This window comes from Dendrobates tinctorius, unplaced genomic scaffold (assembly GCF_039654945.1).
Source record: "Dendrobates tinctorius isolate UK_male_01 unplaced genomic scaffold, ASM3965494v1 ptg000418l, whole genome shotgun sequence".
Lineage (NCBI taxonomy): Eukaryota > Metazoa > Chordata > Amphibia > Anura > Dendrobatidae > Dendrobates > Dendrobates tinctorius.
Window position 1 is genome coordinate 520,952 of NW_027362082.1, and position 15,886 is coordinate 536,837.

The 15,886-nt window shown below is 48.1% G+C and overlaps 2 protein-coding genes across 2 annotated transcripts; both read left to right on the plus strand.

Moving 5' to 3' along the window:
• Positions 1 to 1,869: 1,869 nt before the first annotated feature.
• Positions 1,870 to 4,942, plus strand: LOC141076489 (oocyte zinc finger protein XlCOF8.4-like). Its single transcript, XM_073563974.1, has 5 exons — positions 1,870 to 2,600; positions 4,054 to 4,203; positions 4,333 to 4,510; positions 4,593 to 4,716; positions 4,800 to 4,942. Exons 3-5 carry the CDS (start codon positions 4,487 to 4,489, stop codon positions 4,940 to 4,942), a joined length of 291 nt encoding a protein of 96 aa, XP_073420075.1. The 5' UTR covers positions 1,870 to 2,600; positions 4,054 to 4,203; positions 4,333 to 4,486.
• A 156-nt stretch (positions 4,943 to 5,098) lies between these two features.
• LOC141076499 (uncharacterized) lies at positions 5,099 to 15,608 on the plus strand. Its single transcript, XM_073563981.1, has 2 exons — positions 5,099 to 5,151; positions 14,785 to 15,608. Exons 1-2 carry the CDS (start codon positions 5,145 to 5,147, stop codon positions 15,588 to 15,590), a joined length of 813 nt encoding a protein of 270 aa, XP_073420082.1. The 5' UTR covers positions 5,099 to 5,144; the 3' UTR covers positions 15,591 to 15,608.
• Positions 15,609 to 15,886: the final 278 nt, after the last annotated feature.

Sequence of the window (15,886 nt, forward strand, 5' to 3'; positions counted from 1 at the left end):
CGTGGTGGACGGGAGCAGAGCCGGAGCTGGCGCGTGGTGGACGGGAGCAGAGCCGGAGCTGGCGCGTGGTGGACGGGAGCAGAGCCGGAGCTGGCGCGTGGTGGACGGGAGCAGAGCCGGAGCTGGCGCGTGGTGGACGGGAGCAGAGCCGGAGCTGGCGCGTGGTGGACGGGAGCAGAGCCGGAGCTGGCGCGTGGTGGACGGGAGCAGAGCCGGAGCTGGCGCGTGGTGGACGGGAGCAGAGCCGGAGCTGGCGTGTGGTGGACGGGAGCAGAGCTGGCGCGTGGTGGACGGGAGCAGAGCTGGAGTGTGGTGGACGGGGCGGAGCTGGCGCGTGGTGGACGGGGGAGGAGCTGGCGTGTGGTGGACGGGGCGGAGCCAAAGCTGGCGCGTGGTGGACGGGAGCAGAGCCGGAGCTGGAGTGTGGTGGACGGGAGCGGAGCTGGCGCGTGGTGGACGGGAGCAGAGCCGGAGCTGGCGTGTGGTGGATGGAAGCGGAGGCGGAGCTGGCGCGTGGTGGATGGAAGCGGAGGCGGAGCTGGCGCGTGGTGGACGGAAGCGGAGGCGGAGCTGGCGCGTGGTGGACGGAAGCGGAGGCGGAGCTGGCGCGTGGTGGACGGGAGCGGAGCCGGAGCTGGCGCGTGGTGGACGGGAGCAGAGCCGGAGCTGGCGCGTGGTGGACGGGAGCAGAGCTGGCGCGTGGTGGACGGGAGCGGAGCCGGAGCTGGCGCGTGGTGGATGGGAGCAGAGCTGGCGCGTGGTGGACGGGAGCAGAGCTGGAGTGTGGTGGACGGGGCGGAGCTGGCGCGTGGTGGATGGGGCGGAGCTGGCGTGTGGTGGACGGGGGCGGAGCCAAAGCTGGCGTGTGGTGGACGGGAGCAGAGCCGGAGCTGGAGTGTGGTGGACGGGGGCGGAGCTGGCGCGTGGTGGACGGGAGCAGAGCCGGAGCTGGCGCGTGGTGGACGGGAGCAGAGCCGGAGCTGGAGTGTGGTGGACGGGGGCGGAGCTGGCACGTGGTGGACGGGAGCAGAGCCGGAGCTGGCGCGTGGTGGACGGGAGCAGAGCCGGAGCTGGCGCGTGGTGGACGGGAGCAGAGCCGGAGCTGGCGCGTGGTGGACGGGGACGGAGCTGGCGCGTGGTGGACCGGAGCAGAGCCGGAGCGTGGTGGACGGGAGCGGAGCCGGCGCGTGGTGGACGGGAGCGGAGCCGGAGCCGGCGCGTGGTGGACGGGAGCGGAGGCAGAGCCGGCGTGTGGTGGACGGGAGCGGAGGCGGAGCCGGCGTGTGGTGGACGGGAGCGGAGGCGGAGCCGGCGTGTGGTGGACGGGAGCGGAGGCGGAGCTGGCGCGTGGTGGACGGGAGCAGAGCTGGAGCTGGCGCGCGTGGTGGACGGAGGCGGAGCTGGCGTGTGGTGGACGGGAGCAGAGCCGGAGCTGGCGTGTGGTGTACGGGGGCGGAGCTGGCGCGTGGTGGACGGGAGCAGAGCCGGAGCTGGCGCGTGGTGTACGGGGGCGGAGCTGGCGCATGGTGGACGGGAGCGGAGGCGGAGCTGTCGTGTGGTGGACGGGAGCAGAGCCGGAGCTGGCGCGTGGTGCTGGCGCGTGGTGGACGGGAGCAGAGCCGGAGCTGGCGCGTGGTGGACGGGAGCAGAGCCGGAGCCGGCGCGTGGTGGACGGGAGCGGAGGCGGAGCCGGCACGTTGTGGACGGGAGCGAAGGCGGAGCCGGCGTGTGGTGGACGGGAGCGGAGGCGGAGCCGGCGTGTGGTGGACGGGAGCGGAGGCGGAGCCGGCGTGTGGTGGACGGGAGCGGAGGCGGAGCCGGCGTGTGGTGGACGGGAGCGGAGGCGGAGCCGGCGTGTGGTGGACGGGAGCGGAGGCGGAGCTGGCATGTGGTGGACGGGAGCGGAGGCGGAGCCGGCGTGTGGTGGACGGGGGCGGAGCTGGCGTGTGGTGGATGGGAGCGGAGGCGGAGTCGGCGTGTGGTGGACGGGGGCGGAGCTGGAGCTGGCGTGTGGTGGACGGGAGATAAAACATAACCTTTAGTTAGATAGTAGAATAAATACAATTTTGTGTCCCCCAGAGTGAATGAATATAAATGTTTGGGTGAAGTCACAAATAAAGGGGCGTGAGGAGCACAGCCCGATCAGGAGGAATGATTCCCACTTGAAATGGCTGAACTGCAATCAGCAAGTCCCAGAATCTCACCTTGTGGATCTGGGAGAATCCCACAGAACCCCGCAAATAACGACTGACAGATTCTGGCTGCATATAACAGGAATGACTGGAATCTGGATGACAGTTATAGAGTTACCACCCGAAATATGCCAGAGCAATAAGGAAGGAAAGGCACAAGCTCAGCAATTCATGAAGCCGATGCGGGAGGAAAAGGAGATCCTGGGTCCAGGATGATCCATACAGGACAAGGGGAAGAAAATGCCCTACAAGACCCCAAAGGGCTAACAGTAGTCTATCCCCAAGACTCCCCCCCCCCGACCGTCCACAGCTCCCCCTGTGCTAAACAAGCCCTGCATTCCCCCATGGAAGGGCCCAACGCGTTTCTTCCAAGCTGAGTCATCAGGGGACTTCTGCTTGTGATAGGAGGTGAGGTGCCATAGTGCTGAGCTAGAGAGGAATGGATCCCTCCACTCCTTGTCTGAAGCTGTGAGGAACGGCAGGACAAAAAGGGTTAACTTTACATAGATGAGGAGAAATTAATTACCACTTCCCATTAGGAATTCCCACAGGTGTTAACACTGAACATATGGTGTGCATGCCATTATGTCTCCAATCACTAGGACGTCTTACAGACGCGTGTTACCCCAGAGAAAGGCAGGGGGAGAACATACCATGGTACTTCTGGTGGTTGAAACGCACGCCAGTGTGCCATAAAGGCGCGTGAGCCGCAAGGAAAAAATCCACCACACTCAAATGAAGGCGGGCTACTAATTGTGTCCAATGAGGTAGAGGCGTGCGCTCCACAACCTAGTGTTTCCGGTACGTGGAACACACGCCAAAATAACTTCCGGTTTCTTGAACCGCATAGAAGTAGAATATGAAACCAAGTTGGCTTGATGGCGCACGGTCCACAGCCTTGTATCTCCGGCAAGTGGAACGCACGCCAATGCCACATCCGGCAAGTGGAACGCGCGCCAATGCCACATCCGGCAAGTGGAACGCACGCCAACGCCACATCCGGCAAGTGGAACGCGCGCCAACGCCACATCCGGCTTTGATGGCACCTTCCCTTTAAACTGCCAGGGTTTTGTTGCAGACGCTCCTGTGCCGTTCCTGCGGTGTACATCTATGTTATGGGGCCCAAAGAGTTTCACTTGTTAAAATATAATGTGTCTTCTGCTTTTTTTATGTTTTTATTTTTACAAGAATTGTTGGAGCCAATTTTCTGTAGAAACATTTTAATATCGGCTTTTTCTGGAGTTTTTCTTGTAATATAGGAAAGCCTAAGGCCAGAAATAAACCCCATAAATCACTGTACATGGAGACTTTGGGATCAGATCATTTCTGTCCGTTGTGATTGTGGAACCTAAAAATCTTTTCTAAAAGCCTCAAACTTCTGTGTGTGACTCAGAGCTGAGATCTAACGTGAGAGAAGATTCCAGTATGGGGAAGACGGGAAACCTTCATATAGACGGCCGGTGGGGATGGAGTCAGTGACCGACTCTGGCCAAATCTGTTTCTAGAGCCGCAGTAGAAGATGAAGATGTTGTCCTCATCATGAAGGAGTTATTTCTCATGTCGCGTGTAATGAATATCTCCTGCAGTATTGCTAATGCCGATTCCAGTGTCGGTAATGAGACGAGAATTAGCGTTATGGAAGATGAGTCTATGAGGAACGTGTTCAACTGCCGACTCCGAGGAGGAAACTGCTTGTTGTCTGTGGCCTAAATATATAGGTTTTATTAGTAGATGTCAGGGAAGAAAACTAAACCCTGTAAGATAATAAATCTCCTCATATGTTTCCCTTATTATCTCCAGTAATTGTATTATTACACAGGATTCTTATGGTGTTACATCGGATCATCTTCTTCTCATTCAGGTCTCTACAATATCGGATCCTCTCAGTGAAGATCTTCTACAAAAGAGAATTTTCCTGATTTACCCACCAAGGATGGATATGGACAGAGACAAGATGGCGGAGAGGATACTACACCTCACCCTAGAGATCCTCTTCCGTCTCACTGGAGAGGTGAGAGATTCTGATGATGTCACATTACATCATTCTTATCTATGGGAATAACAGATGGACAGAACTGGAGAGGTGAGGACTCTGGAAATGTCTGGAGTGAGATTTATTAATGTGTCTCTCCATAACCAGGATTACAGTGGTGAAGACGACCTCTAGTGATCGCTGTCAGGACCCTGTGTCTGAGGGATGTGAAAGACCCCTGAGCCCAATCACGGGGCCTCCACCTCTCCCCCTGATCCATGTGGACATCAATGACCAGAAGATCCTAGAACTCACCTACAAGATGATGGAGCTGCTGACTGGAGAGGTGACACTGCTGGGAATGCAGGGACATTATACAGTAACACTATGAAGGGATCGGGGGATGACGGTATCATTGTATGTGTCAGGTTCCTATAAGGTGTCAGGATGTCGCTGTCTATTTCTCCATGGAGGAGTGGGAGTATTTAGCAGGACACAGAGATCTGTACAAGGACGTCATAATGGAGGTTCCCCAGCCCCTCACATCTCCAGGTAATAGACAGGACTAAATACACACGGCCTATAATTATCTGTATGTAGAGAATGAATTCAGTCCCTGTATGTGTTTCCTCCAGATCTATCTAGTAAGAGGACAACACCAGAGAGATGTCCCCGTCCTCTTCTTCCACAGGACTGTAACCAAGAAGATCCCAGTGCTCCTCAGGATCATCAGGTAGATGGAGAGAAGGTGTCAGGAGATCTCCCCTATGATGTGTAGACGGCTGTGAAGGTCTTATGCTCAGTCTTGTTTTATCCACCAGTATTATATGTTTTATACTTGTGTGATGAGAACGGTGGAGATGGCAGGATTAGAGCTGATCATAGATGGGACTTCTCCATCTGTCGGTGACTTTTACAATATTTGTTTCAGGGTGAAGATCTGACCAATATTAATACTACAGAGACATATGTGAGGGGTGATGAATGGTGAGTAGTAACCACTGAATCCAGAGAAGTCACAGATTCCTCTCAGTCACTGGCTTTGGCTGCTTCATCGGTGGTGTAGTCCGGCCGTATTACCATGATCACCATTTTGCCTCTAGACCACAACATTCTCCTCCACCCAAAACTGTTCAAATGACTTTGGGCATTGAAAGCCCTTTTCTATAGAACTTACAACCAATTACATTGTTTTTGATCCTAAGGAATTCAGATTACTGCACAATCTCTCCTGAAATGGGGAGCAAAACTATCTCTAATCTTCTGCTCAGGATTCATAGTAGCTCCAATGAGCCACCATAAATGAATGCAACTCTGGTTTACTGTTGTGTAATCTGTATTTGTAGTTTTCAGTTAATGAGATTCTCATGCTCTGGGCGGGGCTTTATGTGGTGCTCTGATTACATTTTTTTTTATTATTTATATAGCACCATTGATTCCATGGTGCTGTACATGAGAGGGGGTTACATACAAATTGCAGATGTCACAGTAAACAAGCTAACAATCACAGATTGATAGAGGGGAGAGAGCACCCTGCCCTTTAGGGCTTACATGCTACAGGATGGTGGGTAAGGAGACAGTAGGTTGGTGGGTCGTAGCAGTTCCGGTGTTGGTTGAGGTGATATCCCCGGTAGTGGTGAGAGAGAAGGAGGTAGCGGGGTCATTGCAGGCTGTAGGCTTTCTTGAAGAGGTGGGTTTTCAGGTTCCGTCTGAAGGATCCAAATGTGGTTGATATTTGGACTTGTTGGGGCAAAGAATTCTAGAGAATTGGGGCAGTTCGGGAGAAGTCTTGGAGGCAGTTGGGTGAGGAGCGAATAATTGTGGAGGTGAGGAGGTCTTGGGAGGACCAGAGATTACGTGAGGGAAGGTATCGGGAGATTAGTTCAGAGGCATATGGGGGAGACAGGTTATAGATGGCCTTGTAGGTCAGTATTAGTAATTTGAACTGGATACGCTGAGGGAGTGGGAGCCAGTGAAGAGATTTGCAGAGGGGAGAAGTGGAGGAGTAGCGAGGAGAGAGATTAATTAGTCGGGCAGCAGAGTTAAGGATGGACTGGAGAGGTGCGAGGGTGTTAGCAGGGAGACCACAGAAAAGAATTCTGCCGTAGTCGAGGCGGGAGATGAGGTCATGCACAAGTATTTTAGTAGGTTGAGGAAAGGACGGGTTCTTGAAATATTTTTGAGCTGGAGGCAAGAGGAGGTAGAAAGAGCTTGGATGTGAGGTTTGAAGCACAGGGCAGAGTCAAAGGTTACTCCGAGGCAGCAGACTTCTGTTACTGGGGAAAGCGTGATGTCATTAATCGTGATAGGTCAGGTAAGGAAGATCTGTGAGATGGAGGAAAGAAGACTTCAGATTTGTCCACATTGAGCTTGAGGAAGCGAGAGGAGATGGAGGAGGATATGGCTGATAGACACTCCGGGATTCTGTACAGCAGAGAGGTGACATCTGGGCCAAAATGTTGTACCCAAAATGTACCCACTCAGAGAGGTAGATCTGAGTGTCATCGGCATAAAGGTGGTACTGGAATCTGTGGGACTTTGAGTTGCCCCAGGCCAAGTGTATAGATTAAGAAGAGTAGGGGTCCTAGAACAGAGGCTTGGGGGACTCCAACAGAGAGAGAGGGTGGGATGAGGAAGGTAGTGTGGGAGTGGGAGACGCTGAATGTGCGGTTGGAAAGGTATGAGGAGATCCAGGATAGGGCGATGTCTTTGATGCCAAAGGAGGAGAGGATATGTAGTAGGAGGCAGTGGTCAACTGTGTCGAATGCAGAAGACAGGTCTAGAAGCAGGAGTAGAGAGTATTGTCCATTTAATTTTGCTGTAATTAGGTTGTTAGTAATTTTGGTCAGGGCTGTCTCAGTGGAGTGATGGGGGCATAAATAAAGATTGTAGATTGTCAAAGAGCAAGTTAGATGATAGATGGGAAGAAAGTTCAGCGTGGACGTGCTGCTCCTGGAGTTTGGAAGCAAATGGGAGCAGTGATATTGGACGATAGCTGGACATTGCGGTTGGGTCGAGGGTTGGCTTTTAAAGGATAGGCGTGATTGTGGCATGTTTGAAAGCAGAAGGGAAGGTACCAGACGTTAGTGATAGGTTGAAGAGGTGGGTTAGGGATGAGATAAGTGTGGTGTTGAAGTTGGGGAGGGGATGGGATGTGGTCGAGTGCACAGGTTGTGAGGTGCGATTTGGAGAAGAGACAATTAAGCTCCCCTTCAGCGATGTTGGAGAGGGAGGTTATGGGGTTTGGGCAGTGGTCTGGTATACAAAGGGGTTGTGTTGGTTGAATGATGAAGACTTGGCTTGTTTGGTAGATCTTATTTTTGAAGTGTGTGCCAAATTCCTCGGCAGAGATAAGGGAGGTTGGAGGGGACAGTGGTGTGACCTTTGACCGCACACGGCTATCACATGTGCAGGGGGGCTTATCTTAGTTATCCCACTGCTGTCAACAATGTGATGAAAGCAGCAAGCTTGTCTTGCCCCAACAATTTACCGCAGGGGTTTATTGTAGATATCCCACTGCTGCCACAATATGTCACGAACTGCCGAGATTTATGTATATCCCACTTTCCAGTTCCACTTTGGAGCTCGCAGGCGCCCCCCCTTACCTTCAGGTCAGTCAGAGAACTGCACCTAGGAAGTCGCCGGACGGGCTACTTGTTGTGCAATGGCTATTAGGTCCACTTGCAGTGAGGGAATTATAAATGCTTTGGCCGCAGCTACACAATCTGCCTATAAAACCCGCTCAGTCACTACCAGCTCTACCCACCTAGCCAAAACACACCGCTGCCACCAACTTCTGATTCTCTATATTAATATTTAAAATTAATACAGGGGTTCCGAAGCCAACCCAAATAGTAGCGTAATTAGCTTATAGGCACGTGAATTCGTCACAGAACAAGGAGACGGAACTAATAAATTTTATATTTACTCCAAAAAGTAGGCACTGTTTACAGAGATATAAAAAGATCTTACAATGGGAGACAATTAAAATATGTACATGCCTATAATATTGTGGCTATTGTTGGGCTTATAGAAAAAATTACACCCAGCAAAATGTCACCGGCGATGGCGGCGCCTGCACAGTAGCATCTATATCAAATATATATATATATATATATATACATATATATATATATATATATATATATATATATCAGCACAATTTTGGAAACAAATTTTTTTTCCTTAGGAAGTTATAAGGGTTAAAAGCTAAACAGCGATTTCTCATTTTTACAACAAAATTTACAAAACCATTTTTTTTAGGGACCACCTCACCTTTGAAGTGAGTTTGGGGGGGTCAGTATGACAGGAAATACCCAAAAGTGACACCATTGTAAAAACTGCACCCCTAAAGGTACTCAAAATCACATTCAAGAAGTTTCTTAACCCTTCAGGTGCTTCACAGGAATGATTGGAATGTGTAAGGAAAAAATAAACATTTACTTTTCTTTCACAAAAATTTTCATGTAGACCTAATTTTTTTTTTACTTTTGCAAGGGTAACAGGAGAAAATGGATGATACGTTTTGTTTTGAAATTTCTCCTGAGCATGCTGATACCCCATATTTGGGGGAAATCTACTGTGTGTGCGCACGGCAGAGCTCAGAAGGGAAAGCGCACCATTTGACTTTTTGAATGTAAAATTTGCTGGAATAATTAGCGGTTGCCATGTCGCGTTTGGAGAGTCTGAATTCAGCTTACTGGGAGGGATCAGCAAAGGTGCATGAGTGGTCACAGACGTTCGGTGGTCAAGGCTGGTGCGGCGGCAGCGCTCTGTGCTGGTGCGGCGGCAATGCTCTGTGCTGGGGCGGCAGTGCTCTGTGCTGCGAGGGGCCTCCGCCACCATTTTGTCAAAGCCGGAGTCCCCACAGCTCCATTGCTGCGATGCGCCGCAGCATTTGTAAGTATATTCCGACTCTAAAAAATTTTTGGGAAAAAGTGCGTCTTATAGTCCGAAAAATATGGTACATTTTTACCGCTAAAATGTTGTTTTAAGCCCAGATTTTACATTGGAAAATAGGTAGATAAGTATATGGTCAACATAGGTAAAACTATGGGTGTACATAGATGTGTTGTGAACTCTCTTAATCTTACTTTTGAGGCAGGGCTCCCTCTGGTGGATACTGCTGGTAGTGGAGCTGGTCAATTTGATGTTAATCCAACAGCTGCAGAGGATGATTGGAGAAGTGGGGGTAGAGACTGGGAGTACATAAGCGAGCAGACTTCTCTCAGTGGCTGCCGGGGATACTCCTGTCTGTGCATAGTGAGGATATCTGTCTCCTGCCTGATCCTGCATTTTCCAGCTAAGTGTCATTTGCTAAATCCTTTGCATCTGATTTTGCCTTGCTGTCAGGAGTCAGCTGGCTCCCCCTGGGGCTTCTGGCTCCTGCCCTGTATTTTTGTATCTTGTGTTTGTTTGCTCAGTCACCTGCTGTATTAGCCTGTTGCTAGCCTCCATTTCACACCTGAGTGCTGATTTAGTGGGGGCGAGGTTGTGCTAACCTCAGTATTTTTGTGCTTCAGTCATGTTGGAATTTGTAGGGTTTTTGCGTGATTGCAGACAGTGCCTTTTCTGTCCTATCCTATCTAGTCAGTGTGGGCCCCATCATTTGATCAGTCTATTTTCTGTCTGTGTCTCATCTTGTCTCCCCGACAATATATGTTTGGGGGCTGTCTATTCCTTTGGGGATCTGCTCTGGGGCAGTTTAGATTTCACCTTTCTGTCTTTAGGCTTAGTTAGTCCTCCGGCTGTGACGAGGCGTCTAGGGCATCGTAGGAACGCTCCACGGCTACTGCTAGTTGTGTTGTTAAGATCAGGGGTCTGCAATCCGCTGAGTGACCAACCTTTCTGGTGTTCTGGTGGCATAGCCTTTTGCGCTTTCCTCCTCGGTGACCCATTCATAACATAGATAAATTCGAGGAAGGGTGTCATTTCCAATTCCCAGAGGGGTGTCATTTCCAAAATGGGGTCACTTCAGGGGGGATTCTGCTGTTGTTGCCCTTTGGAGAGCCTCTAAGTGCCAGAACACCAGAATTTCCCCTGAAGTGATCCTTTTTGGAAATGACACCCCTCTGGGAATTCATCTATGGATATAGTGACCATTTTCACTACATGGATGATTTCCAGAAACTCTTAGAAGAAGTTTCAGAGCAAAAATTGCAAAAATGTCATTGTAGTGCCCAATATATTGTGCCCAATTTGTGTCTCTGGAGACCTACCCCCGGAAAATGTTAAAAGGAACCTGTCACCCCTCTCAGGCGTTTTTAAGTAAAAGAGCCACCTCCTGTATTTTGTCAAGCAGTGCATGGAAGTCCATAAATTAGTTCCATAAGAATTGATATATCAGCGGTCACTTGTTTGACCTTTTAGATGTGCAGCAGCTGACTACTAATCATACATGCCTGATCTCTCCTGCAATAGGTGAGTGGATTTCTTTTATATTTATTATTAACCCAGATAAGACCCTATTTGTGCTTTTTTGTTCCTATAGTGTACTATATTGAAAGCTGTCATGGAGGCATAAGGCTGGCAATGATGGGCATTGTGGGTAATAGCAAGTATCATGCCTCATTCGTCTCTTGGAACATACACGACATCTTCTCTGGGTGTTCTTTCTTGTTTCAGTTACTGAGATGAGTGCAATAAAATGTCGCTCAGTGAGTCTTCTGACATCAGATTCTAAAGGATTGGCAGGGACAACATTTTCAAAAACAAGATTTTCAGTGATCTTTTCCTGGTAATCAAAACCATTTTTCCAGATGTCCCCAGATAAGTAGGGCATCCTGGTGGGTTTAGTTGGCTGTCTTTCCCCTCATAAATGTGAAATGCTGATGTGTATCCGGTTGAACTCTCGCACATTTTATAGAGCTTTATTCCGAACCTTGCCCTCTTAGAAGGAATAAATTGCTTGAGGTGCAGTCTTCCTTTGAATTTTACAAGGGACTCATCAATGGAAATGTTTTCTGTTGGGGTGTAGAGCTATAAGAACTTTTCTGTCAAGTATTCGATGATGGGTCTGATTTTGAATAGTCTGTCATGTTCTGGGACATCTCTGGGCAGGCATTGACTATTGACGTTAAAATGCCAAAATCTCATGAGCATTTCATAACGGGTCCTAGGAAGAATGGCAGAAAACATAGTGGTGGCTTGAACAGGGCGGTTGGACAAATAGGACTGAATGATCGTTTTTTAACAAGCCCCATAGCGAATGTAAGTCCTAAAAATGTTTTAATTTCTAGGACATTAGTTGGTTCCATAAATTTGACCTAGCATAATAGGATCGTGGATTCTGGCTGATGAATTTGGACGCATATAAATTTGTAGGACAATATGCTCTTGCAAGCTATCTGTCATAAACAAATTAAAAAAATTAATTGGTCCAAAATTTTCCACCTCCACATTTATACCAGGAGTGGCATTAAAATTAGGGATGAATGGAGTAGCCGAATCCGAAGCCTCCCTTCTGAGAAATGCTACATCAAGAGGCAAAGCCCCTTGGACATTGGTGTGCGCCAATTCGCGAGCACTAGGGACAACGCTAGTACTGGGCATTGTTCCCTGAGTTGGTGACATTTCTCCAGAAGCGCTATTTGTCCTTCTTGTTGTACTGGTCCTTGTGTGAGGATGGACCAGAATCACTGCTCATTTCTGAGCTATCACTGTGGCTGCTAATAAAGCCCTCGCCATCCTCATCGCCATCTGACACTGCACTTTCTTCACTGTCAGAACATAAAAGTGCATAAGCCTCCTCTGCACTATAAAACTGACGGGCCATTTTATTCGTTTTTATTTTTTTTCCCGTAAGTAGAAAACTACGACGTGACTGATGTGACCTAATTATTGGGGAGACAATTGAGAAAAGCCTAATTCTTTAGCCTACCTGTTATGAACAGGTCACCGAGGAGGATGGCAGGAATAGGCTAGGCCACCAGAAAACCAGAAAGGTTGGTCACTTAGCGGATTGCAGATCCCTAGTCCTAACAACACAACTAACAGCAGCCGTGGAGCGTACCTATGATACCCTTGATGCCTTGGCACAGCCGGAGAGCTAGCAAAGCCTAAAGCAAGAAAGGTGAAATCTAAACTGCCCTGGAGTAGACCCCAAAGGAATAGATAGCCCCCAAACATATATCGTCGGTGAGACAAGATAAAACACAAACGCAGGCAGAAAATAGACTGAGCAAATAATGGGGCCCAAGCTGGCTAGATAGGATAGGATAGGAAAGGAAAGACACTGTCTGCAATCACGCAAAAAACCCTGAAAAATCCAACATGTCTGATGTACAAAAAAACACTGAGGTCTCACGACCTCGCCCCCACTATATCAGCTTTCTGATATGAACTGGAAGCAAAGCAAAAGAGACTAATATAACAGGGGATTGAACAAACTGACACAAGCTGTAACATATGGAGCGGTGGTCTCTTACAGCCCCCAGCAGGGAGCAAGCTGAACCCTCACAACAAGCAGAAAGAGACAAAACCAGATCAGATGCAAAGGATTAGCACATGAACAACTTAGCTGAACATTGCAGGATCAGGGCAGGAGACATCAGACCTCAGAATGCACAGGAAAGCAATCATCACCCGGGATTGAAGGAAGTCTGCTGACTTAAATACTCTAATCAGTAACCCCAGATCTCCAATCGTCATCATCATCAGGTGGCAGACCTCTGTCAATCCGGCCAGCTCCACTACCTCCAGTAACCACCAGAGGGAGCCCTGACCCAGAAGTAAGAGAATTCACAATACCTACCCCTAACTTTAGAATAAACCCTAACTTTAGCCCAACAGTAACCCTAACTTTAACCCTAACTATCCTATAAAGAGAGCACGGCACTCAGGAATAGTTTGGTTGTTGGTGCTCAAGTCGGATATCCAACCCATCAATCAAAAATGACAAAAATCTTGGCACTCAATATGTGAAATATTCAGACACTTATTTTGTGCATCCAGACAGAAAGGTTTAAACGTTTTCAGTCTTACACACAGGGCAGCCAGACCACGGACCAGGGCTTCACCAGTGCAATTCAATTCTAGAGGTTGTATAACCACTGCTATCAGTGCTGTCTTCACTCCTTATTTTAGTGACCCTAGAGGTCCTTTTTCTGAAGCCCTACGCTGTACAGCTGCCTGTTCTAATTTTGGACGGCTCAGTCCACATACGCTTTCCAGACGCCAGCCATTTAACATTTCCACTGGCCATCCAGGCTCTCTACTTTGTCCTTCTTTTGGCTACCATTGGAAGGATTTATTTATTTCAGTAAACGAGATTTTTCTGATGAAGGTCCTATGCTGGACTGAAAACGTTTAAACCTTTCTGTCTGGATGCACAAAATAAAAGTGTCTGAATATTTCACATATTGAGTGCCAAGATTTTTGTCATTTTTAACCCTAACTATAGCACTAACCCTAACCTGCCTTAGTTGTTTTTTTACTTTATAGCACAATCGCTGACTGACACAGCTGGTGCCAGCAGCACTTGTAACACTGTTTCTCCTCTAATCTCTCACTGACAGGAGATCTGAGGAGAAACAGTGTTTTTATGATGCAGATTGCCCGGGAAAGTTCGCTGCTACAACAAACTTTCCTAGTGATTTGTCTCGTTGCCTGGTGTGATGCTGACATCATAAGGACCTGAACCAACCAGGTCTCAATGAGGTCGAGGGTCACAGGATACGTTGTGCGCTGGAATCCCCTCGTTATAAGGTACATGGGGGCCTGATGAGCACAAAACCGCCGACCGTAGATAAACGTCAGTGCTGCACAAAGCCCTGCTAGCGCCGACATTTATGTACTATTGGTGGTCACAAAGCGGTTAAGTTAAAGGCACCATAATTTCTGTCCAGGCCTAATTCATGAGTTTTATTTTTTTTAAAGTACTGTGGAAGCATGGTTGAAAAGCAATATCTGACTTTCATTTGCTTCAAGTTATTTCTGTGACCATTGTGGGTTTATCTGTCAGTAAACGAGGGGTTCCAACAATTTTGACCACGTGTGTAGGAGTGAATATTTTGACTCCACAGCCTCTTTCTGGAAATTAACACGCAGTGGATGTTGGAGAGTGAAAATTACACATTTGCCATTTTCTTACCCAGCACATAGTGCCCAGATTGTGCTCCAGGAGACACACACCAAAAATTAAGTGGGTTCTTCTCACTATAATATTGCTGAATACAGGGATCCTAAATGTTGTTGGCGCACACTGCAAGACTCCGAAGTGAGAGCGGATTTTGCTGGATTGGTTTATAGAAACCTTGTTGCTTTTCAACAGCCTTTGGGCCACTAATAGTGTGGGAACCTCTGTTTTTCCACTGACAGATGATGGACCCGAGTGGGGACTTGTTTTTGTGAGATGAGAATTGGTATTATTTTCGCCTACATAACATTGATTGGTTTCTTTTTATTTGATATTTGGGAGGCAGAATGAACAAACAGTTGAACACCGCACACTACTGGCTCATCCAACAAGGTTTTCTATTAGACTGTGAACTGTCATTGTCTTGGTAAATAATTAAAGTTTTTACATAAACTGTCCATAAAAATGGCAAGCTAAGTAGAAATGTTCAAAAATATAAAACTCAAGGATATTTTATTAATAAGTAATAATTGTTTTTATCTTAGCAGATGACTGTACCAGGAGATCAGAGGGACAGCTGACATATTCAACTTTTAAATCGGATGATCTTGAGATCCTACAAGCTACAACTGAAGTGATTGCTATTACTCCAGATATATCATCATCCATTCACAGCAAAGATCTGTCATCTGATCCTATGAAACAGGTCCCATCTTCTGATTCATTACTGACTACTAAGGAAAATCAAAGTAAAAAAAGAGGCAATAAAAAACAAACTGCTCCTAAAGCAAAGAAGTCATTTTCCTGTTCAGAATGTGCGAAATGTTTTGCACATAAATCACTGCTTGTTACTCACCATAGAACTCACACAGGAGAGAAGCCTTTTTCCTGTTCAGAATGTGGGAAATGTTTTAACCAGAAAGGGAATCTTGATGATCACCAAAGAACCCACACAGGAGAGAAGCCTTTTTCATGTACAGAATGTGGGAAACGTTTTAACCGGAAATCAGATTTGGTTAATCACCATAGAACTCACACAGGGGAGAAGCCTTTTTCCTGCTCAGAATGTGGGAAATGTTTTAACCATAAAGGGAATCTTGTTAAACACCAAAGAATTCACACAGGCGAAAAGCCTTTTTCATGTTCAGAATGTGGGAAATGTTTTGCACGTAAATCACATTTTGTTAGCCACCAGAGAGCTCACACAGGAGAGAAGCCATATTCATGTTCAGAATGTGGGAAATGTTCTAAACGGAAAGCTCTTCTTGTTAGACATCGGAGCAGTCACAGAGTAGAAGCCTTTTTCATTTTCTTAATGTGGGAAATATTTTACTTGGAAATCAACTGTTAATAAATATCAGAGACGTCACATAGGGGAGAAGCCTTTTTTATGTTCATAGCAGGGTGTTATGAATGAGTCACCGTAGGAGGCAAAAACAGAAATACTAGCTAAGTCCAGAAAACCAGAGAAGTTGGCAGCTATCGGATTGCAGACCCCTGAACCTATCAACAACAACTAGCAGTAGCTGTGGGGGGTTCCTACGGTGCCCTAGACCCCTCGATCACAGCCGGAGAACTAAATAACCTAAAGACAGAAAGGGAAATCTAAACTGCCCCAGAGCAGACCCCAAAGCAATAGGCAGCCCC

Coding starts and splice junctions, on each gene's coding strand:
- LOC141076489 (XM_073563974.1), top strand. CDS start 4,487: ATGATGGAGCTGCTGACTGGAGAG. Junction 4,511..4,592: donor TGGAGCTGCTGACTGGAGAG/GTGACACTGCTG, acceptor TGTATGTGTCAG/GTTCCTATAAGGTGTCAGGA. Junction 4,717..4,799: donor CCAGCCCCTCACATCTCCAG/GTAATAGACAGG, acceptor TGTTTCCTCCAG/ATCTATCTAGTAAGAGGACA.